Source organism: Myripristis murdjan, chromosome 17, assembly GCF_902150065.1.
Source record: "Myripristis murdjan chromosome 17, fMyrMur1.1, whole genome shotgun sequence".
Taxonomy (NCBI): domain Eukaryota; kingdom Metazoa; phylum Chordata; class Actinopteri; order Holocentriformes; family Holocentridae; genus Myripristis; species Myripristis murdjan.
In genome coordinates, this window is record NC_043996.1 from 20,739,864 (window position 1) to 20,762,353 (window position 22,490).

General features: G+C 41.0%; 2 protein-coding genes across 3 annotated transcripts; one reads left to right on the forward strand and one right to left on the reverse strand.

The window, feature by feature from the left end:
* The first annotated feature begins 5,983 nt into the window (after nucleotides 1-5,983).
* LOC115375652 (desmoglein-2-like) lies at nucleotides 5,984-15,856 on the forward strand. Its single transcript, XM_030075128.1, has 14 exons — nucleotides 5,984-6,245; nucleotides 7,113-7,235; nucleotides 8,028-8,183; nucleotides 8,297-8,438; nucleotides 8,550-8,713; nucleotides 9,226-9,357; nucleotides 9,483-9,668; nucleotides 10,255-10,538; nucleotides 10,676-10,818; nucleotides 10,921-11,142; nucleotides 11,566-11,796; nucleotides 12,135-12,262; nucleotides 12,428-12,757; nucleotides 13,163-15,856. Exons 1-14 carry the CDS (start codon nucleotides 6,192-6,194, stop codon nucleotides 14,180-14,182), a joined length of 3,315 nt encoding a protein of 1,104 aa, XP_029930988.1. The 5' UTR covers nucleotides 5,984-6,191; the 3' UTR covers nucleotides 14,183-15,856.
* A 2,405-nt stretch (nucleotides 15,857-18,261) lies between these two features.
* Nucleotides 18,262-22,427, reverse strand: LOC115375602 (tubulin beta-2A chain). Of its 2 annotated transcripts, XM_030075055.1 has the most exons (5): nucleotides 22,253-22,427; nucleotides 21,679-21,787; nucleotides 21,334-21,342; nucleotides 20,303-20,413; nucleotides 18,262-19,744 (listed from the first exon to the last, which is right to left on the reverse strand). In XM_030075055.1, the coding sequence occupies exons 1-5, from the start codon at nucleotides 22,307-22,309 to the stop codon at nucleotides 18,660-18,662; spliced, it is 1,371 nt and encodes a 456-aa protein (XP_029930915.1). In that variant the 5' UTR covers nucleotides 22,310-22,427; the 3' UTR covers nucleotides 18,262-18,659. The 2 variants fall into 2 exon arrangements, with proteins under 2 accessions (XP_029930915.1, XP_029930916.1); XM_030075056.1 differs by lacking the exon at nucleotides 21,334-21,342.
* Nucleotides 22,428-22,490: the final 63 nt, after the last annotated feature.

Here is a 22,490-nt window from a genome sequence, read left to right on the forward strand (position 1 = left end):
ACTTCCCTGGAACTGGAGATTCAAATCACAGTTGCATTTCATACGTCACAAATCCAGCTACCGTTCTGGTCAACTACCAGGGTGGTGCTTTCCGTATCATTGCACAAGCCCTGCCAGGCTACTGAGGCTTTTATTTTAAAAAAAATAAATGAAAAGACCAACTCGAAAGGGCTGTTTCACTTGAACAATGTTAGTGTAACTAAGAGATTTACTGAAAAAAATTTATTATGAGCTGGTGTGCAAGCAGGCGAGGGGTGGCAGAGACTATTTGTATATCCACGTATTAGCAGATATTAAATAAAAGCAAAGTGCTGAGTTATATCTAAGCCATTTTCAGGCATGAAGAGATGTTTTTCATGGACATAAAATCTAAATATTAACATTTATGAACAATGATAATTTCTAGGGATTTAATCAATGCCTGGAGGGAGACTTTAAAGTTCATACTTGGGTCATTTTTACACAAACATATGATTGTCAAATCATTTGTGATAACGTGTTTAACAAGAAATACCCAAAATAAAGGCAAATTAGCAATAGCAATTATTATCTGCAAAACAAATTATAAATAGCATATGGTGGTGGCTGACGAAGAAAAACTCCTGCAGGGTTTGCTGGATAAGACAGTATGTTGGGGTGGAGTGGGGTGGGGTACGGTGGAGGGTGGGGTGGGGAGGGGTATGTAAAAGCATGCTGGAACAAGTGTGGCACATCAGCAGGCAGACTAGCTGCATCAGACAAAAACGCTGATGTCAGGAACATAACACCTATAGCCGATTTATACCTGTGTTTGATATAATTATCATACACAAAAGAGACCATAATTGAGGCTGCTGACACCAACATAATGCGGTAGTCCGTGTATCTCTCCAAATTAAACCACATTTATTTCACATTTAATCTAAAGTTTTTTCTTTGAGTCTTGAAGTCTGTAAGTTTTTAATTGTCTGACAGGATGTTCTCCAGCAACTCTCGCACTAAAGCTGAATTATGTTTTGCATCAGCAAATTTTTCAGTAAAGTTTTCTCAGCTCATCTAACTGTCTAGACACAGTAGACTTATTGCTTGACATTACAAGGCACAGATGTGAATGGAAAGGGAGGAAATAAAGGAACAGAAGAAATTGTGATGAACTTCCTGGACATAAACGACAATATTCCTTCACTGGAAAATGATGTGGCAGGAGTGACACAATTAAAAAAAAAATTTTGTATGATTAATTACATCTGCATGTGCTAACCACAGGTGCAGCTCACATTTGCATTTCAAGACAGGATGTTCTCCCTCAACTGTCACACTGGAGAGACCACAGTTTGACAGACAGGCCTAGACAGGGAGGTGAGGCATCTTACTATACCGTCCCATATTGCACTGATCATTATCTATTACAAAATTTATTCACTGGAAAAGTTCATCACAGGACTCTCAAGTTTTCAGAGTGAGATTTTGGCGGGAGCGGGGGATGGGGGGACAAAAGTAAAGAAAAAACTAAAAATATTCCAAATTATTATGGGTATTGTTATAAAATTATTATGTGTAGGCCTATTATAAAATGGGTATCTTTATAAAAATAGAAAACTGTCGCAGTAGCCTGGTATAATGTGGCATCCCAAGTGCTCCTGCTATCTAGCCAGCTAGCTCTGCAAAAATGGATACGAAAAAGGAAAAACGCAACGAGCAGCCGATTCAACATGTGTAATAATAATAATAGTAATAACAGGCGCAAAAGCTACCGCTGACCACGTACGACGGCCAAAATCGCGTGTGTGTCAGGGTCATAATAGCCAAGCAGACCAAACATAGCCTAGACTGTATTTTCAATAATGAAAATACAGTAAGTGTATTTCTCTGTGTGAGAAATACAAGGTGTGGCGTGTGAGCATGTGAACGGGTTGAAATGCGTGTGTCTAACATTCCCACACTGGAAAATGAAGTGGTAAGGTTGACACAGTTACCAAAAGCAACACCTTTATTCTTATTTATTTTGTTTGGTGAAATATTTTGATGTGTGCTAGTCACTGGTATTCTAATGCAACAAGTTATGTATTTCATATTTTGCAGTATGAAGGAACATGGAGGAGAATCAATGTGGAAGTGATTAGGATTAAAGCCATTAAACTGGATCTGATTTACTCAGACATTACTGGCTGGCTGTTTTCCACATTATATCAGGAAATGAAGTAGGCTACTTCAGCCTCAGTACTCTTTCTAAGACTAACGAGCGCATTATCATGATTCATGAGACATAAGATATGTCTGCTGTGTATGTCTTCTCATTTTGATGGACTGAATTTATCGCTGAGATGGGTAAAATGTAAGATCCCATTCAGCCAAAAGACCTGTCTTTATTGTAGAGCTTAATTCATCTGATATGATTTAAAGCATGCACTGCATATATACTGTGCGTCTCTACAGTCCCTGGACTATGAGGAACTAAAGGTGTTCAATCTGGTGGTGACAGTTTCCAACAAAACAGAGTACAACTTAGGCTCTACAGGTGGGATTATCGTTCCAAGTGGAGGTATAACCCCAAAACCTACCCCGTTACAATCAGTGTGATCAACCAGATAAATATTAACCTGAGTTTTTGCCCTAGGAGGCTGAAATTTGGCACTGCAGTCAAGTGTATGTATATGAAGGTGTGTCTTTGTGTTTATGCCAACCGACTAAATGGGACATGGCAATGGGAATAGCCTTAACAACAATAACAAGAAGGTACATAACGTCTAAACCAATTCATGTAACATGGCCAAGTAGTTCAGTCACACCCCCTTTCATCACTCATTAACTGTTTGTCATATAGCCTTGCAGGAGGCGTCATTAGACTTGGCAGAGTTCCTCTTTCATTGGTACATTAGCCCTGCCCCCGATGCTTTAGCCCTACCCTTCTCTGAACTCATGAACCATTTGTCATTGACCATTGGGTGAGGCATCATTGGACTCAGCAGAGTTCCTTTTTCATTGCTGTGAGTTAGCCTTACCTACATTCATACCTCTGTTTACCATAGAGCCTTATAAATTCTAATTTATCTTCCTGGTTATCTGATACGAATCACCAAGATACATAGAGATATTTATTGTATTCATATTTATTTGATATTTATTATAACTACAAAAATGGGTGGGTTACAGGTAGTTGTAGAAGCAGGACATGGCTCTAAAGTGTATTGCCTCTGGTTCCTCTACCATCATCCAGGGGAAGAGTTTCACTGAGAGAGGCCAGGGATCAGCCACGATTCCCGAGGTACACGTCCAGGACAACATTGTGATTCCCAGTCAGACACTGCTCATCCAACAGCCCACTATGTATTATGCTGCTACACCCATGTATGTAGCTGAGCCCAAGCCCCAGATGGTCCTTTTTGGAGGTGCCACCCAGCATGCATTGGGTCAGGTGGGGCTCAGTCCAGGGCTGGTGCAGGTTCCAAGGTTCCCAGGGTGTGGTACTTGTAGAGAGGCAGGTGGGAGTGGGTGGAGTGGCAGGACAGATTGCACCAGGCTTTTCACAAGAGAGCATGGGAATGGGTCAGCATCTTCTAGTGCAGGGAACTCCATAGTTAAATTTTTAGAATATCCTTTGACAGCCATACAAAATTATTGAATTAAAATTTATCTCAATAGTTTTATTAATATCTTAATATTACTTAAAAGAATTTAATTGTTAAATAAACATGCTTTTCATTGGTCAAACTTCCTCCAAACTAACCTTAATGTGCTGGCTGGAGCTGCTTCTCTCTGGCGAAGCATCTGATGTCAGATGGTGGTGATGATGATGCTATCTGCAACTGGTTTTCCAGGTCTGGGTCAGTCAGTATTGAGCAACTAAACCTATTAGCTAATTGCCATCAGGTCACCCTGTGTAAATAAAGGTACAGTGAAATGAAATACTCACCAAAGGAAGACTTTTCTTGATTGTGCTGACCATTTCACCTTTCCTCTAGTGCCACCTTCAGGCCAAACAATCTCTAAACGTAATGGTCAAATTGCCATGTTATTTGCTGAGCATGCTCATGCTCCCCAAGGGATGAATCTTATCAATTTTGTTGTCACCATCACCTTTCCATCAGTCCCATTCTTAGGCCAAAATATCACATATGACGCTTCATAAATCTGTAGCCATGGCATTTTGTGAGCACCTTTATGCTCCCCAGAGAATGAGATGTGTTAATTCTGGTGACCTTTCTTCTATCACAAAAATGTAATCAGAAGATCTCAAAATCTGTTTGGTGGATTGTAACACGCTAATCTCATGGGTTAGGGTTAGGGTTAGGGTCATATTAGTTTTGACTTGCAAAACCATCTAGTCAATCTCTAACTGAAGCGTTTGGCTGAAAACAAGAAACTGGTTGGGTCAGTCAGCATCCTTTGAGGGCCTACAGGTGTGGCTAACATGGTGACGGCATAAGAAGCTGAGGTTATAGGTTGAACAGAATTGGGAAATTAAATGTTTCTCAGATGTAATGCACATTTTTTTCCCCACAAATTCCAATGGTTCTTGTTGCAAAGATGTTACAACTTGTACTCTTCCCCTTCCCTAGTGTTGCTCCATAGGAATTTATTTTAATATTTTGGTTTACTGATGAGGATAAAAATGATGAGGATAAAAAGAGGCCTTGCACACCTTCCACTATTTACTATTGTGATAAATTATAGACTGTATAAAGTGATCAGCTGTGAAGGTGGTATCTGAGTTTAAGGCTCAAAGAGGAGCACCCTCTTCCGTTTTATGCCATAAAGCAATCCAGCAAACTCCCTGACAAATCCCAGACAGGGGCAGACTGATGCTACCAGTCTACCTGGTGACATTCTTGTTTGTTCACACAAATTCTGCTCATACCTCAGAATGACTGCGGTGATGACTGATGTTATATAATGTAAAATGCTATACATACCAGCTTAATTACTGGCTTACAGCATAACTACATTTAATTGTTTTCACCTATAGTTTCATTGATATTTTTAGTCCCTGGTTAATAATTATAGAATAGCGCTGTGGCCACTGCTTGGGAACTTCCTTTAATCAAACAGTAACTCCTTTGTCATAAACAAAAAGGTGTCACTGAAGCCTCTCTTTCATCTTTATGCTTTTGGATACCGACTTTGAAACAAGGAGCTCAAGGAAAACGAAGCAATTATTGTCAGGGGCAAACAGGGGTCACATTTTGCACCTGTTTCTACAATGTCTGTTAAGTATGCAAGCACCTTAGCAGGAATAGCCTACATAATAATGATAAAAAAAATAAAAAACAAATAAATAAATAAATAAATAAAAAAGCCTAGTACACATTCACAGCCAAGTCAGACACAATCAAAAGCAGTGTTCATGTATCAGCTTCTCCTCCCACACACCTGTGACCATTTAGGAGTAAGGAGTTCCATGTAACTTGGCAACACCCATTAACAAGAAGTCCAAACTACTGCTGTGCCAGTGATCATATCTCTCTCTCCCTCTCTATCTCTCCCTCTCTCTCACACACGTACATGCTTAATGTGTAGCTGCCTGTTGATGTGTGGCTGTGGCACCCAGGCTACAGAGATATACCCACTCAGGAATTTCACAGCCTTGAGTGAAGTATAACAGAGGAGTGAGAGAGCACTGGTCTGAAGAGGATTCCAAAACCTGTTTTTTTCTTTTCTTTTTTTATTTTTTAGTTTGAATATCAAAATCATAAGTAAGTTGCAGGATGAACCTTCAGCCCACTCAGTCGTACGTGGTCTGGTACACTCAATCCGAATGCATTACTTTCAGTTATGAGAAAACCCTTTTAAAAGCAGGATTTCTACACTGAGTCATAGGCCTACATGGCTGTTTTTTTTTTGTTTTTTTTTTCAGTGGACATTTTGTAGCTTGTTTTGCTGTAATTTCCTCTCTCTCTCTCTCTCTCTCTCTCTCTCTCTCTCTCTCTCTCTCTCTCTCTCTCTCTCTCTCTCCAGGCAAAGACAATAGGTTGCACACAAATATTATAGCTATGCAGAAGTGGACACAACCTCCCTCTCAGCCTGCTATCAGCTTGTGAGCAATCAAACTGGGAGAGGCGCCGCCCATGTAGGCAATGTAATGTTTTAGAGAAACTTCTCCGGTCTATCAAAAAGGGTCAAAGTCTCGTCGAAACCCTGAGCAGGCAGCAGTTTGACTCCGGCTGCGGATATTTCACTGCGACAGGATTTACAAAGTTTATAATTCAGCCCAAATGGCCCCTGTGTCCAAGCACAGCATTGTTATATTGTTGCCGTTCTTCCTATCGGTAAGTAAAATGGTGTGTATGTGTATGTGCGTTTGTACTGGGAGATGATAATTCTCTTGTTTCGGGGTATAACGGATCTTGAACAGGTGTGGCTTTCCGCAGGCTGGGCGTTAATACTGTCGTTTTAGATCTGTAATTAACCTGTTAGATGACTGTTGTTCGTGTTGACTGTTAAACTCATGTCAAAGCTAAAACTATGTAAATTATTCATGACACAGAATAAATAAAGTAGTTACACCGTGTCCTTTTCCCTATTGTCTGTAGCTGACACAGCGGGCCGCTCGGTATCCACCTTTTCCGCCACAGCAACAGTTTTCCATGTGTCACTTATCACACAAGCTCTAAGAAATGATAGAATCGCTTATTCTTTTCGCAGAGTAAACTAATGGGGAAAAATCCAGGTCAAGTACCTGTTATTCCTCATTTGCCTCCCTCGCCTGTGCCGGTTGAAAAGGAGGAATGAGGATAAGCAGACAAGTTTGACAAGGCTTCAGATGGATTGTGTAAAAAAGGAGAATTTCCATAATAGACTGTACATTCAGTGTATGATCTGCAGCGTACTTACTGAAGCCATTCCCTGCAAACGCAAGCCAAAAGAGTCTGATCTCTAAAAGTTAGATGCCAAAAAGGGGATTTAACTGGTCAAATTTTTATCGAGAACATAAATTAAGCCATCCCCTGCGAGTAATCTCAATTGCGTTCAAGTGCATGTTCTAAAACTGTAACACGCAAAATATATTATTTTTATTTTTACGATATGTACGATAGTGCCAAATATGTGTGCCAGTGACAACAAATGTCAGGAGTTTTGCAGATGATCACTTGTTATTAATTTAATGCCTTTCATTCCTGTGTGTCTACCTGCAGCACCTCAGTGTCCTGGCAGAAGGAAGGGGAAGTGTGCTAAGCAGACACAAAAGAGAATGGGTCATTCCTCCTCCGAAACTGAAGGAAAATGTTGATTACACCACGAGGGACCATATTGCCAAAGTGTGTTGTATTCTTTTAAGTTATTATTATTATTATTATTATTATTATTATTATTATTATTATTACCCAGCAGAAGTCCATCAAAACTGAATCTAGGTGGTTTTTGTTATGTAGAATTATTGTAAGCACAGAGGCATGACTATGTATATATCTCTCTATATTTTTTTAATGTATTAGTATTTTTTCATGCCCACCACCTCAGGCAAAATATTATCCCAATTACATGGGCTTGCACCTCCACTGGTTATGTAGTCAGGCTGCCATTTGTTTTCGCAAAGCCTTGCTTAATGTAGGCGTAGTGTGTGTGAAACATGCAGGCCCAAATACTGGCAAGGTTTGTCATTACCAATGAATCATGACCTGGTCATGAATACGACTTTGTTGACTTTGTTCAGTATTTTAGGCAGAGGTTCAGCTAATGTTATGAAGTAGGACCAGTTTCATATCTTAGCTGGATCTGCTTTCAACAGTGTTTTTAAGATGTTTTCCAAACAGTGACATTTGTTGTTGGCTTATTGTGCATGAGTGCTAAAAAGCAATGAAACCTCAAGTTCCATCAGAGGAATGATTAACTGGAAAAGTTCACGGTCTGGGGGCCGTTTTGTTATTGGCATGCTTCTCTAGAGTAAGTATGCATGCACATCAAAAGCTTACATTTCAACAGGATGTAAATTACATTTCTGTTCAGTGTCACATTTCAGTGTCACAGTGTCACTATCACCTCTACAGAAGGACTCAGATCGTACCTTTTTTTAGTTTAGAGAAACTAATTTCTCGGAGTGTTTTTCACAGATTCGTTCTGATGTGGAGTACAAGGCAAAGGTGACCTATTCACTACTAGGGCCTGGTGCTGACCAAGACCCTATTGGTTTATTTACTGTCAACGCTGATTCAGGTCTGGTGAGAATCAATGGCATTCTGGACAGAGAGACGACTCCCTTATACAAAGTAAGAGCTATAAATCCTGTCCATAAAATTTAAAGCAAACTTTGAATCACGGTGAGATTGTCAGAATGTACAGTGAGGGAATGTTAAAATGGTTGTGGTATTTCTCTTTGTAGTTACTAGGTGTGGCAAAATACAACAATGGAAGCCGTGCTGAGAGGGACATTGAGCTTCAAGTTATCGTTTTGGATGAGAACGACTGCCCACCGGTGTTTAAAAAAGGCCAAATTGGATCTGTGAATGAATCTAGTGCAGCAGGTATTTTTGTCCATCTGTAATTGTGACAGGGCTCAGAGGAATAGAGGAACTTTTTTTTCCCTCAAACTCAAAAGAAAGCTTTGTTTTTTAATTCAAGTTGGTCATTTCCAGGGACTTATGTCATGAAAGTGTTTGCCACTGATGCCGATGAACCTGGCACACCCCACTCTGAGATCTACTACAGCATTGTGGAGAAGACCGCCTCAGACAGGATGTTCTCCATCAACTCTCGCACTGGAGAGATCACGGTCCGTCAGACCGGCCTAGACAGGGAGGTGAGGCACTTTACTGTACCGTCCCACATTATGCTGAAATGTTCTAGATACTGACATGTACAGTGGGGGGCTCTGAACATTCAAGGTACCTGAAATTTTGTGCTATAATATAACTATTGCGAAATGTATATGCTGGAAAAGTTTGTAACTCAAGATGCTGTAGCTGAATCAGTATCACGTAGTGAAACTAAAAGCCACACCCCACTAGTTTTTCACTGTGTTATTGTTGAGATTATCGAGAAGTTATTTGCATGAAGGTCATTCAGTTTTCAAAACAGCAGTTCTAGTCTAGGTTTTGTCTTGCATGATGACATTAACACTGGCATTAACTGAAACATAATTTCAGCGCTGATTTTGTCCACTATAAATATAAATCCCTATTAGCTGTAACAACAACAACAAAAACAAAACAAAACAAAACAAAAAGAGTATGCAATTTGTATTTTTTGACTGTAACCTGTTGCATCTATTATCTTTGCAATAAACTTTCCTTATCTCATCTGACTGTCTAGACACAACAGACCCATCACTTGACCATACAAGGCGCAGACATGAATGGACAGGGTGGAAATACAGGAACGGGAGAAATTGTGATCAACCTCCTGGACATAAACGACAACATTCCCACACTGGAAAATGAAGTGGTAAGGGTGACACAGTTACCAAAAGCAACACCTTTATTTTTATTTATTTTGTTTGGTGAAATATTTCGATGTGTGCTAGTCACTGGTATTCTAATATAACAGGTCATGCGTTTAATATTTTGCAGTATGAAGGGAAAGTGGAGGAGAACACCATCAATGTGGAGGTGATTAGGATTAAAGCCGTTGACCTGGATTTGATGTACACAGACAACTGGCTGGCTGTTTTCCACATTATTTCAGGGAATGAAGCAGGCTACTTCAGCATCACTACTGACTCTAACACCAACGAGGGCATTATCATGATTCATAAGGTAAAAAATTAACTTCATATGTCTGATTGAGATAAAAAAAAAAAAAAAAAATCTTTTACTGTAGAGACCTGGCCAAGATTACATAACTGAAGTTTCAAATAAATTAGGGGTAAAGACGGTTACAAACAATTCTCTGTATGAAACTGGTTCTGACAAGTTTAAGTCTGTTAGGTGTTCCAAGTGAAGTGTACAGTGTACCTAAAAGATTTTCACCCAGCCTTGCACAAACACAGGGAACAGACATCTGCAGAACACCTTGAGAGTGCAGGCTGTAGTGGCCTCAGCCTCTCAAATGATATGTACATAAGTAAGAGAGAACCAACCCATGGACAGTTTTGTATAAGAAACTGAACCATGGGGTACATCTGTGTACATACAACGATAGCCACCCAGCTGCTGCGGTGTGTAAGACATTTACAGTCGATTATAAATCATAAGGCACAATGATATACACTATCTAACATCTGCAAACATTGGGTAGATGCAAAAATGAAGGATCTTTTATGGCCAAGAGTGTGATCATCATTATGGAGATTAATTCATCTAACATCATGTGTAATATAAACTGCACTGTGCATCTCTACAGCCCCTGGACTATGAGGAACTAAAAGTGATCAATCTGATGGTGACAGTTTCCAACAAAGCAGAGTACAACTTTGGTGCTGGGACTGTTGTTCCAGGGATAGACATAACCCAAAAGCCCTACCCTATTAAAATCAATGTGATCAACCAAAAGGAAGGCCCCCGCTTCCACCCAGCTGTCAAGGTGGTGACTATCTCTGAGGACAAGAGCACAGTCTCCATCAACAAGGTTATCACCAACTATGCTGCCATTGATAGTGACACCTTACAGATTGCTACCAATGTCAGGTAGGGTCACATAGTCACAGATGTTACTATACAGCATATTATACACGTTTTATTATTATTATTATTATTATTATTATTATTATTATTTTATTTTACTGCGAGTTCATTTACATGTACATTAATTTTCATGTTCACAGGTATGCCAAAATACATGATGCTGACAACTGGTTGATTATTGATGAAAAAACAGGAGATATCAAACTGAATAAGCTTCCTGATCGAGAGTCCAAGTTCTTGATCAATGGAACATATTTTGCCAAAATTATATGCATCACCAATGGTAAGTACTGTAAATAGGACAGTTGTGGCTATCCTCCGTGGATATAAATGATGTCTTGTGTGGGTAAATGTTTCTTATGTCATCTTTCATTGCTGTTGTCAGAGTTACCCTCCAAAACTGCCACCGGGACCATAGCCATTCAGGTGGAGGACTTCAATGACCACTGTCCGACACTGACCACAACAACTCAGACTATGTGTGATGGAGACAATGTGGTGTATGTCACAGCCATAGATCAAGATGAGTTCCCCAATTCAGCACCATTTCATTTCAGCGTGATTAATGAGAAAAGCGATGGGAAATGGACAGTGGAGCATCTCAATGGTAAGAACTGTTCTGCATTAGTAGATTTAGATAATGGAAGATAATTCATCTCTCCAGGTCTCCTGATCCTACCTCTAAATACAATAAAACAAACAAACAAACAAACAAACACACAAATAAGCCATGCTTTGTTGCATTATTTATATTTTTAACTGACGTGGCTTGAGATGCAAAACTTGGATGCAAAAATGTTTGCATTGTCTGATTATAAGGTTGCAGATTTTTTTTCTTCTTCACATCTTCAATCATATTTTACATCCCCACCGTTTTCTAGCCTGGCACACAGAGCTGGGAGGAGAATCTACAGTAGATTAAAATTAACACACAACTAAGACTTTGCTGTAACATATATCCATTTTTGATAGACTTGTTTGTAATAATGGCTACAACTTTTTGTACATTATTTGCCTTGTTTTTCTCCAGACACCACAGCCATTCTTCGAGATCATGCCAACTTGTGGCCGGGTACCTACAAAGTGGCTGTGGAGATCAGGGACCAGCAAGGAAAGTCATGCGCTAATGTCCAGGAGATGGATGTAATTGTGTGCACCTGTCATGAAGATACCAAAACCTGTGTGGCACGTAAGACAAGCAGTTCCAGTTTCGGAGCTTCAGGCATCCTGCTGCTTCTCCTGGGGCTGCTGCTGCTTCTGTGTGAGTAGCTGTAACTTCCTGGTTATCTGATTAGAATCAATGCCTCTCCATTGTTAGGATGCTGGACCAGACATGCTTAGGGCTATTAACTACAAAAGTGGAGTGGTTCACAGGTAGTTTTGACAGGCAGGGCATGGCTCTCACTTGTATTACTTTTCATATTTGGCATTTCACCGACACGATAATTCCCTGAGGAAGGAAGTCAGTAATGGATGTTTTGACTTGGCTGTCATATAACACTATCATATTTTTCCAAGTGGTTTCATGCCAGTCTTATGTCAAACTGTGTATTTATGTATTTATGTATTTATTTATATTTATTTATGTATTTTTCTCAGTGGTGCCACTCCTGCTGTTGTTCTGCCTGTGTGGAGGTGCAGCGGCTTTGGGAAACTTCAAGCCCATTCCTTTTGAGGCCAAAGAACAGCTGATTTCTTATCACACCGAGGGACAGGGAGAAGACAAGGTATAGTGTTTGTTTAGGCTAGTCTTAATTAAACAAAATATCATAAAAATAGAAAATCATCACATGTATTACAAGTAGGCATTTCTAGCTTTGAAACTATGTTAATTAAAGTTTCATTTGTTGGAAGAGTTGCATTTCTGTTAAGCTATCATATCTCACTTACAGGAAGTTCCTCTCCTACAAGCTCCATTAGAAGTCAACCATGGGATAACCACAACTGTGGATGTCAACAGCTACGGGGGGGCAGGGGTCCATGGAGGACTTATAGAGGGAGCAACAGCTCTTGGGGGTGCAGCAGTAGGTGGTGGTTTAACTTCTTCCGCCTTTCTGACAACAGAAAACATGCACCTATACAAACATGGTGAGCAAATGGAGGTGGATGGCATGGGCGGGGGGATGATGACAGGACGAGATCAACACTTCTCCAGATACAGAGCTGGGGTGCTTGAAGGCATTGCCCTAACTGATGAATTCCTTGAGGAGTACTACTCAAGTGTGAGTACCTGGATGTATTATCTTTGAATATCCCACCGTAGACCTGATCTATATGCCATGGTCTTATGAGTGTTTCCAACTTACAAAGTTGAATGATTAAATAATTGCTTTCAGAGCTTCTCAGTGAGTGGTCAGTAACTCACCATTGGTAAAAACCTACACTGCCAATATGCAAGGAATTGTTAGGTTTTCATGTTATATAACATCAACAAAGCAGTGAAGCAAAAACTCTGCACTGGCCTTTAGCTCCATACTGGACCTTCCAAGATGGGCTTCTTCTCTCCACTGTAGCATACCATATTATACTGAATGTAATGACAAGTGTAAGCTATTTCATACTAATAGAATAAAAATGTCGATATAATTGAAGCTGTACTCACATCTCCTGTCTCCATATATTTGCAGAAAGCCAACCATGCTGCAATGCAGTCCCAGCAGAGGGATGCTCTTCTGGTCTATGACTACGAGGGTCAGGAGTCTCTGGCAGGCTCAGTCGGCTGCTGCAGCCTCCTGGAAAATGATGATGACCTTGAGTTCCTCAATGATCTTGGACCAAAGTTCAGAACATTGGCAGAGATTTGCAGTGGGTCAGCTTTGGTCACCGAGTCTGTCAATTTAGGGGCATCTGTCCCTCCACCCAGACCCGTGTCTCCTGCCAAGCCCTCCACATCCAGCCACACCCATGTCCACACCCACACAGAAACGATTAGGGACAGGGACCATGTCAACATCAACACCCTCAACACTTCCAATGTAGCTTCTGGTTCCTCTACCATCATCCAGGAGAAGCGGTTCAGTGAGAGAGGCCAGGGATCAGCCCCGATTCCCAAGGTACATGTCCAGGACAACATTGTGATTCCCAGTCAGACACTGCTCATCCAACAGCCCACTATGTATTACGCTGCTACACCCATGTATGTAGTTGAGCCCAAGCCCCAGATGGTCCTTGTTGGAGGCGCAACCCAGCATGCAGTGGGTCAGGTGGGGCTCAGTCCAGGGCTGGTGCAGGTTGGAGGTATCCAAGGTTCCCAGGGTCTGGTACTTGTAGAGGGGCAGGTGGGAGTGGGTGGAGTAGCAGGCCAGATTGCTCCAGGCTTTTCACAAGGAAGCATCTCCAGGTCCAAGCAGGTGTTGGTGGTAGAGAATGGGTCAGCATCCTCTGGTGTAGGGAGTGCTACAGGCTTAACACAGGCCATTCTCCAGACAGGACAGATGTCCTCAGAGCAGGGCTTGGAGGTTAGAGGTCATGGTGCACAGATGACAGGTCAAAGTGTTTCACTGGGTGCTAGCTCCCAGCGTGGTTCTGCAGGGTCAGATGATGACATTCTCCTGACTGCCACACCCATGGTAGAAGGCAGCCAAACGGTTGTTGTTCAACATAAGAAGGTCTCAGTCACTGAGAGAAATATTGAAACAAGAGCATGACACTAGAACACAGCCTCTTTTGGTTAGAATGTGCTCAGACACCACACCCATTGAATGACTAATCCAACATTGTGTGTGCAAAGGAAAGCATAGTTTTGACTTAACACTATATGAACTGCACACAGCTCAAAGTGCAATATGTCCTCCCCTAATGCCGCTATTTATAGATGCTGAGTTTGCATATGGTAGGCCAACTGAATACAGGATCATCATGACCTTAAAAGTTGTCTAAACATTCCTTTCAAACTATCTGTGGAGACACTAATACAGTAAAATGTCCCTGAAATAGTTAGCAAAATGCTTCTTAATGTCACAGATTTGTAATTTCTAAGTAGAATACACCTGTAAACTATTTTTTTGAATTCTCACTTGGTTATGAGATGTTCAATAAAATACATGGAAATTGGTGAGATATTTTTCTAGTTCCTTCTAGTGTGTTCCTAAATTTTACAGACTGATAAAAAAAAAAATAAATAAATAAAAAACTTTTAGAATGTACTACATGTAAAGCTCATGTTTTGCTGTCACTTTACATTTTCATTTACATCTTTTATTTCCAAAAAATCTGATTTTTTTTATTCCAAAAATCAGACTAACTGTAAGACTTATATAATCTTTGTAAAACCAGATAAAAAATATTGTCATCCTGGCATTGTGATGGAAATTTGGAGTGCAGTGGACATTAGGGCTTGATGCATTGTAGCCCCAATATGCATAAAGGGAATGTAAAAAGATGGAGAGGCAATATAAGTAAAACAAACATTTATAGGCAGTAGTTAGGAATTGCAACGATGTTGTCTGGGTTGGGTCTGCTTCTACACAAGTTGATGACATAGCCCTCAAACCATTACAGTGGCCTGTAATTAACACAGATTTTTTTCATAGTAGAAACGACCAAGCTAGTTCATCAGAACAGAGATCAGATTTTAAAATATATGTTTAAATGACAAGCATAACCACAGTCACACTGGAATCAGATGGAAGAATCTCAGGCAATAATTTGGAGAGTACAAAAAAATCCAGTCCAGTAAACACCAACAAAGCCAGTTCATATTATTACATGTATGGACCCGGACTTTAAACACAAAGATTCAGTATTCTGAACACACTGTATTATAAATGTTGTGGGGAAGTTACTTGTGGTGCATTGTGTAAAATGGAGATGAATAGCTTTAATCTTGTTGTCTTTAATCTTGTCTTAAATTGTACTGCTGACCTCTGGATTATCTGGAGGGAAAATGTTGGCTGAACTGACATTTGTTTATGGACGGGTGTTGCTTGTGTGACAATTGTGGGCCACACAGATGCTGTGTGTGTATATTCCTGTATGTTGTTGTTTGTATGAGTTTCATAAATTGTGTTATCACAAGGCCCAGTGTTGACTCTAAAAGATTCCCAAAGCTCTTTGTACCAAAGCTAGATTATTGGGGTATGGTATATGTGGGTATTTGGCTGGTTTAATAAAAGATTGACTTGCCAAGCACTGATAATACTTTGTAGAGAGACATTGCTTGACATTGCTGTTTTTACTATTTTTTTAAATTAATCCTCAGCAGTCTAATATGTGTATATAGCATGTATGACTTTAGATGTGGCTTGCCAATCAAGATTTTTTTTCAACTGATTTTCAGATTTTGCACTTTTTGTCATAATAAAGTTGAATGGTTGACAACCTATTTGGTTCATAGGTTTTGTTACACTGTTGTAATATTTTAAAGATTATTATATTTTAATTAGGACAGGTTGCCAAGATTAACCTTACCTGTTCAGTTTACCATATTATATCCCTCAGATTGTATTCCTTGGTTTCAACAAATGTGTCACTGTAATCAAATTTGTTCCAAAAAAAATTCAGATTATTTGACATAATGGTACAATAATTTGAAAATGCCCATCAGTGTCAAGAATTTCTTTTCTCCAGCTCACTACCTACGTTTTAATTACTCTGCAGATCCACCGACATCTTTGCTGTTAATAACTTCAATAAATTTACTTACATAAGACACATGTTAAAAAATACAAAAATATATAATAATAGAAAATATACAAATTCTGTAAGCTTGCTATTAAAAGTCTGTTTTATATGAAGTAATCACCTTTTAACTAGTAATTCCAAATAAAATATCTTTTAGAATTGAAACCTCTCAATTTGGACTGAACACACAGAGTCTGCATTTTATGTTGCTATTGAATTTTTCATACATGTTCTTTTGGTGGTCACATTTTCAACATAATTAACAATATAATGTCTTTAAAGCCAATCATTATCTATAGCACATGCAGCACATTTCTGCATTTAAACATTATTTCATCCAGCGAGGCTAGGAGCTTGAAAATAGTTTGTTGACAGCTTAAACTTTCCAGAGTAGAATGTGGACAGCTTTTGTTGAGTGGACACAACCGGTTCCTCTGTTAATATTTCACACATACCTTTGCTAAACATTTGAATGACAGAAAGTGGACAATCAGGTTTCCTTCGTTTCTTTAAAACTGTATTGAATTCCTCTGCAGTGCGGGCAAAGACAAAAGAAACTGATCGAGTAACATGAATTTAGATTACTATGCAGCTGCTGATGAGACTTCCTTCTTGAATATTGAGTCTGTTGTATACTACTACTAATAATATTGATACTCATCAACAGGTAAGAAGCTCCTAACAACAGGACCGGCCAGTAATAGTAATGTTGTTGGGTTACTAGAGGGGGAAAAAGACATGGAGGTAGGTAGGTCACCAAACATGCTGAACCACTTATTGCAGGTGTCAGAAAATAGCTCCAGGAGACAGCACTATATAGGTCCACAAATGAAGGAAGGTTTGGTGGGACAGAAGTTTAGCTGGTATTTGTGCTGTATATGCCTACAGGTTAAGAACTTACCTGTCTACTGTCGGTCAAACAGACAGTTAACTGTTGTTGGAATTATCAGCAGGAATTTTACCATTTCTGCCCAGTCATTGTATGCATACTCAGTAATTAGAAGCGATTACTAGGCTACTTCACACGCCATGGTAAGAACAGGAGCCTGTGAGAAGGTAATATTGCACATTTGATTGACAGGAGCTGCATTTTTTTTTTCTCTAGAGTTCCTGTGATGAATTGTCAACCCTATAGAGGATGAAATATGGGACAGGTGTGTGGTCTTTCATCAAAACAAGTAAAGGAGCATTTGCTTTGGTTCCTATATGTGAATGAGGCGTGCATCCTTTGGGGCATAAGACGATGCTGGCGGTGTCTCAGTTACAGCAAGTAATAGCAAGCAAGTCCTGAACATCACCGAAACAGTAGCTTCTTGAGAGGTGAAAAGGTTTCTAATGATTCATGTGGTACCAGATTGGTGCTGTCCTCAACAATTACACATTTTAACATGGGATTATAAGCTTTTTTAACCAACGGCCATACCTTGTAATACAAACTCCGTATCACAAATTCTCACCATGTCACTTCCATTGAAAGCACCTGGCAAGGATTCACACCACTAAATTGCGGTCTTCAGAAACTTTCAGAAACTATTGGCAGAATCTAAACCACACACTTTTCCCAGACATGATTTATTTGTTGTCTCTGGGCGCCTCCTTAATTGCTTGGAAGTTAGCCCTGACGCTTATCTGCAGAGCAGCTGTATAGCTCAAGACTTTCATAATGGCATAATTTTTTTAATCACTTTCAGACGCACAGGCAACTCAGAAATAGACAACTTTCTGCTGACTCAGGCCGTTCCCGATACTATATGTTATTGTGATAGAACTTCTGGGCTGTTTTATTGATTTTATTTCAATGCGCTACACCTCTAGTTTCCTCCTATATTGTAATCTTTATTAGATAAATAATGCCGATCAACTTTGTAAGGGCCTCTCTCTTTTTAGACCCTTTGTCCACAAACTACAGATGCGGCAAGCCTAAACAGAACCAAATTTCCACACTTGGTAACAGAGCAAAACACTATGAATAGTTGGGCATAGCTGGCACTCTACTCTTATCGAGGTATTTAATCTGTGTTGTCACTGCCAGTTCCAGCATGTTAGTTTAAACAACCAACCCAAACCTTTTGTACAACTAATGAAAAACATGACACATAGAAAATAGGCTATTCATAGGACTGGGTCTTTTATTTTGAGACTTGCGACAGTGAATGCATTTTGAGGTAAATGTTACAAAACTGTATCCAGGACAGACATTTTTTTCTCTTTTTTTGACACCAGCAAAGCATGACTTGGAAAACCAATAACTATAATACTCATATAATTGTTAGGTTCTAACATCACTCTTTGTCTTTTTCAGTATGAGCCACATTGATAGGCAGTATAATTTCAGCTAAATCAGCTATATTTCATCATGATCTGCACACTGCAATATATAATTTAACATCTGCATTTGTAGCACATTTCTTATGATCTCTCTGCATCTTCCAACTACAATTACTGATTGTTTAAAGTGATTGGTTCACGTAGCTCATAGTGTTGCACATCTGTGTTTTACAATCAGTGGCGGACATCGTGGCGGACCTCTTCCTCATCCTCTATTTCATCCTCTTCATATTCTCCCATCTCATCAGCGGTGGCGTCCTGATACTGCTGATACTCAGACACCAGGTCGTTCATGTTGCTCTCAGCCTCAGTGAATTCCATCTCATCCATTCCCTCTCCGGTGTACCAGTGAAGGAAGGCCTTGCGGCGGAACATGGCGGTGAACTGCTCAGAGATCCTCCTGAACAGCTCCTGGATGGCTGTGCTGTTGCCAATGAAGGTGGCGGACATCTTGAGGCCACGGGGTGGGATGTCGCAAACAGCTGTCTTGACGTTGTTGGGAATCCATTCCACGAAGTAGCTGCTGTTCTTGTTCTGCACACTCAACATCTGCTCATCCACCTCCTTCATTGACATGCGGCCACGGAAGATGGCCGCCACAGTAAGGTACCGTCCATGACGAGGGTCACAGGCCGCCATCATGTTCTTGGCATCGAACATTTGCTGCGTTAGCTCTGGCACGGAGAGGGCACGATACTGCTGACTGCCCCTGCTGGTGAGGGGTGCAAAACCCGGCATGAAGAAGTGCAAGCGGGGGAAGGGCACCATATTGACAGCCAATTTACGGAGGTCAGCGTTAAGCTGGCCGGGGAATCGGAGGCAGGTGGTCACCCCGCTCATGGTGGCAGACACCAGGTGGTTGAGGTCTCCATAGGTGGGTGTGGTCAGCTTCAGGGTGCGGAAGCAGATATCGTAGAGGGCCTCGTTATCAATGCTAAAGGTCTCGTCTGTGTTTTCCACTAACTGGTGAACAGAGAGAGTGGCGTTGTAGGGCTCCACTACAGTGTCAGACACCTTGGGGGAAGGCATGACACTGAAGGTGTTCATGATGCGGTCGGGGTACTCCTCGCGGATCTTGCTGATGAGTAGTGTCCCCATGCCTGAGCCGGTACCTCCGCCCAGTGAGTGGGTGAGCTGGAAGCCCTGGAGGCAGTCGCAGTTCTCAGACTCCTTCCTCACCACATCCAGCACTGAGTCCACCAGCTCAGCTCCCTCAGTGTAGTGGCCTTTGGCCCAGTTATTCCCTGCTCCACTCTGACCTGGAAGATGCATTTAAGGATTTTTACATGGGTAAATATGTTTACTTATTGATTATAAGTTAAAACAGACTGAAAATATATTTAATGTGTTACCTTCAGTGAGAGAGAGGCAGTAACTTGCTCTGTTCTTTGTGACTATGCATCTTATGCTTTGATGCAGAATTGGCTGTGTGTATGCTTTACTATCTAGAGAATATAGTAAGAGTAAGTGTGTTTGTCTTGCTGTTGGCAAGCAGAAATTGAGAGTCATCCTGTAGTGGATTTTTTTGGCTGTTACATCCTCAGTCCTGATGAGCACTGCAGCAGTATTTCCTTGTAGACCTACTTTTCGCTGAGTCACCACGAGAGCTGTCTCAGTCTGACACAGCTGCACATGGGCAATGCATCACATTACTGGCACATTGCTGAGAGGCTGCAGAAGCTTCATGCCGAGAGTATACATTGCTGTCAGGGGAAACTAAGCTCAAGCTTTAGAGGACATGACAGCAGATGCTGACACGCACATCTGTGCAGTTGGCTTAGGATGAGCGGTGACATCATGATCGCTTGGACACTCACCAAAGACAAAGTTGTCGGGTCTAAATAGCTGTCCAAATGGTCCAGAGCGAACTGAATCCATGGTACCTGGCTCCAGGTCCACCAGAATGGCACGGGGAACAAATTTGTTACCTTTGGAAGAAAGAGAGTAAAGAATAGAGGAATACAAAGAGGTAATAGATGGAAGAGTGGAGAAGGCTTTGACATAGTCTCTAGAGTGCACACTGGATGAGCGCATGGTATTATAATAAGCCCTGAAAATAACTGTGAAAACTATTTCAAACCATTTCTATCTTTATATTAAAGACATCAAACAGCAGAAGTACAAAAGAAATATAAATGCTGTTTATTAAAGGTCTCTTTTGTAAGAACAGCATTTTATTTAAAGGATACTGGCAGTTTTCCCATCACACCTGATGTGTTAAAGATCACATGGTGCCTTTTATTATGTCTTGCACTCCCATTTGCTCCACCCTCTCTGTCTATGACCCTTCTTGCATGAAGACTGCAGCAGCATGCTGCACTGCTTGTTCTAGAAGAGTGGGGTATTAAACGGGCTGAGCTCTACAGAATATATTCAAGGATGTGAGCTCCTTGTAGACATTTTTCTCTCATCAAATCTACTACGGTTGCTGCACCTGTAAACAATCTGTCAGTCAGCCCTATTAATTTTTATGGATTTCTGGGGTGTCAGCCTATTCAACCTACATGCAATAGTGACACAGGAGTTGGCTCTGATGCCAGCTCGCAGCAGGGAAACAAAGGATCAATAATGCCTGCTGCTGACCACTGGAAATAGGCTGTAGGCACAGATATTGGAGTGAACATCCTATGTAGGCCTAGACGTATAGTGAGAGCTTCATGTGAAGGGCTTTTGTTTAGCCAAGGCAGATGAGTGGGCTGATGAGTCTGACTCAATGTGGCTGTGATGAATGGCACTGGATGCAATTGCAATGACCTTCATGCCTCGCCAATAAAATCACACCAACGTATACTGAGATGAGACCAAGGTACAGTGAGCTCTGGGTCAGCTATACAGAGACTGCAGATACCTGTGCTCCCTAAGAGACATAGAGAGAGAGAGAGGGAGAGGGAGAGAGAGAAAGAGAGAAAGAGAAAGAGAGAGATGTTTTTAGCAGGTTCAGCTGTCCTCATTTCGCTGCGCTGGTAGCGGGACCTACTTTTCCCTAGCAGCTAAATTAGATACATGGGCATACTGTGTGATTCAAATGAGGTCTGCAGCTTGCATAGCATAAGGTCATGCAAGGATATGAGCAATACAGAAAAAAAGCCTCATGCAGTGGTCAGAACAGTTAAAGATGCTACCTGGCTGGCTCTTTGTCTTAAAATGTTTAAGACAAAGACTGATTTACAGATTTAGAGAGGGAAAAAATTACCTGATGCCTCATTGTAGTAAACATTTATCCTCTCCAGCTGCAGGTCACTGTCACCTTGGTAACTACCAGTGGGATCGATGCCATGTTCGTCACTTATCACCTCCCAGAACTAAAATGAGAAACATAATGCATACTAACTTTAAAAGTTGGGCTCATATCATCATATACACGCAGATAACATTTGAACATGGTGAATAAAGCATGTGGGTTATTGTAAGGTGGTTCAGTTGCGCGTCTGCTGGGTGACAAAATGACACGCAGCAGTGGGGGCCACACCACTGCAGCCTTTGCCTCGCAGCAAAGCCCAGCCCCGACTGAACCGCACCCACGTATGTAAACAACTAACACTAAATTATCTCTCACAAACTTTCTCAACTTGACATCTAACAGACGCTATAATAAAGGAGGAAAGCGGTTCAGATGGTGTGGTTGATAAATTGTCCGATGCACAAAAAATTCCTTGGGGAATAAAAAATTAATAGCACATGTCCAGCTCCGCATTCAAAGAAGCGTCCAGTTGTTTCCCCCCCTTTTTCCAAAATAGCACCTCCCATTAAAATAATAACGATCATACCTTCGCCCCAATCTGGTTTCCACACTGTCCGGCCTGGATGTGGACGATTTCCCTCATGATGCGCTTTGGATGCGGGCAGGGAGCTTGCTGTCTCGACTTCACCGGTGTCCAGTCCTCAGTCCTTTACCGCTGTAGCTATTTCTCAAAATCAGCACTTGCCTCATTCCCAGGGCAAGCGCTGAGCCGGGGAGAGAGATAAACGTGCTGCTGGTTGGATGACGTTGCGCCAGCGCAGCAT

Excerpts from the sequence above, each read along its gene's own strand:
- LOC115375652 (XM_030075128.1), top strand. The coding sequence starts at position 6,192 with ATGGCCCCTGTGTCCAAGCACAGCATTGTTATATTGTTGCCGTTCTTC. Across the intron at positions 7,236-8,027 it reads CGAGGGACCATATTGCCAAA|ATTCGTTCTGATGTGGAGTA; the intron begins GTGTGTTGTATT and ends TGTTTTTCACAG. Across the intron at positions 12,758-13,162 it reads TTGAGGAGTACTACTCAAGT|AAAGCCAACCATGCTGCAAT; the intron begins GTGAGTACCTGG and ends ATATATTTGCAG.
- LOC115375602 (XM_030075055.1), bottom strand. The coding sequence starts at position 22,309 with ATGAGGGAAATCGTCCACATCCAGGCCGGACAGTGTGGAAACCAGATT. Across the intron at positions 21,788-22,252 it reads GAAACCAGATTGGGGCGAAG|TTCTGGGAGGTGATAAGTGA; the intron begins GTATGATCGTTA and ends TTCTCATTTTAG. Across the intron at positions 19,745-20,302 it reads ACCCGACAACTTTGTCTTTG|GTCAGAGTGGAGCAGGGAAT; the intron begins GTGAGTGTCCAA and ends TGCATCTTCCAG.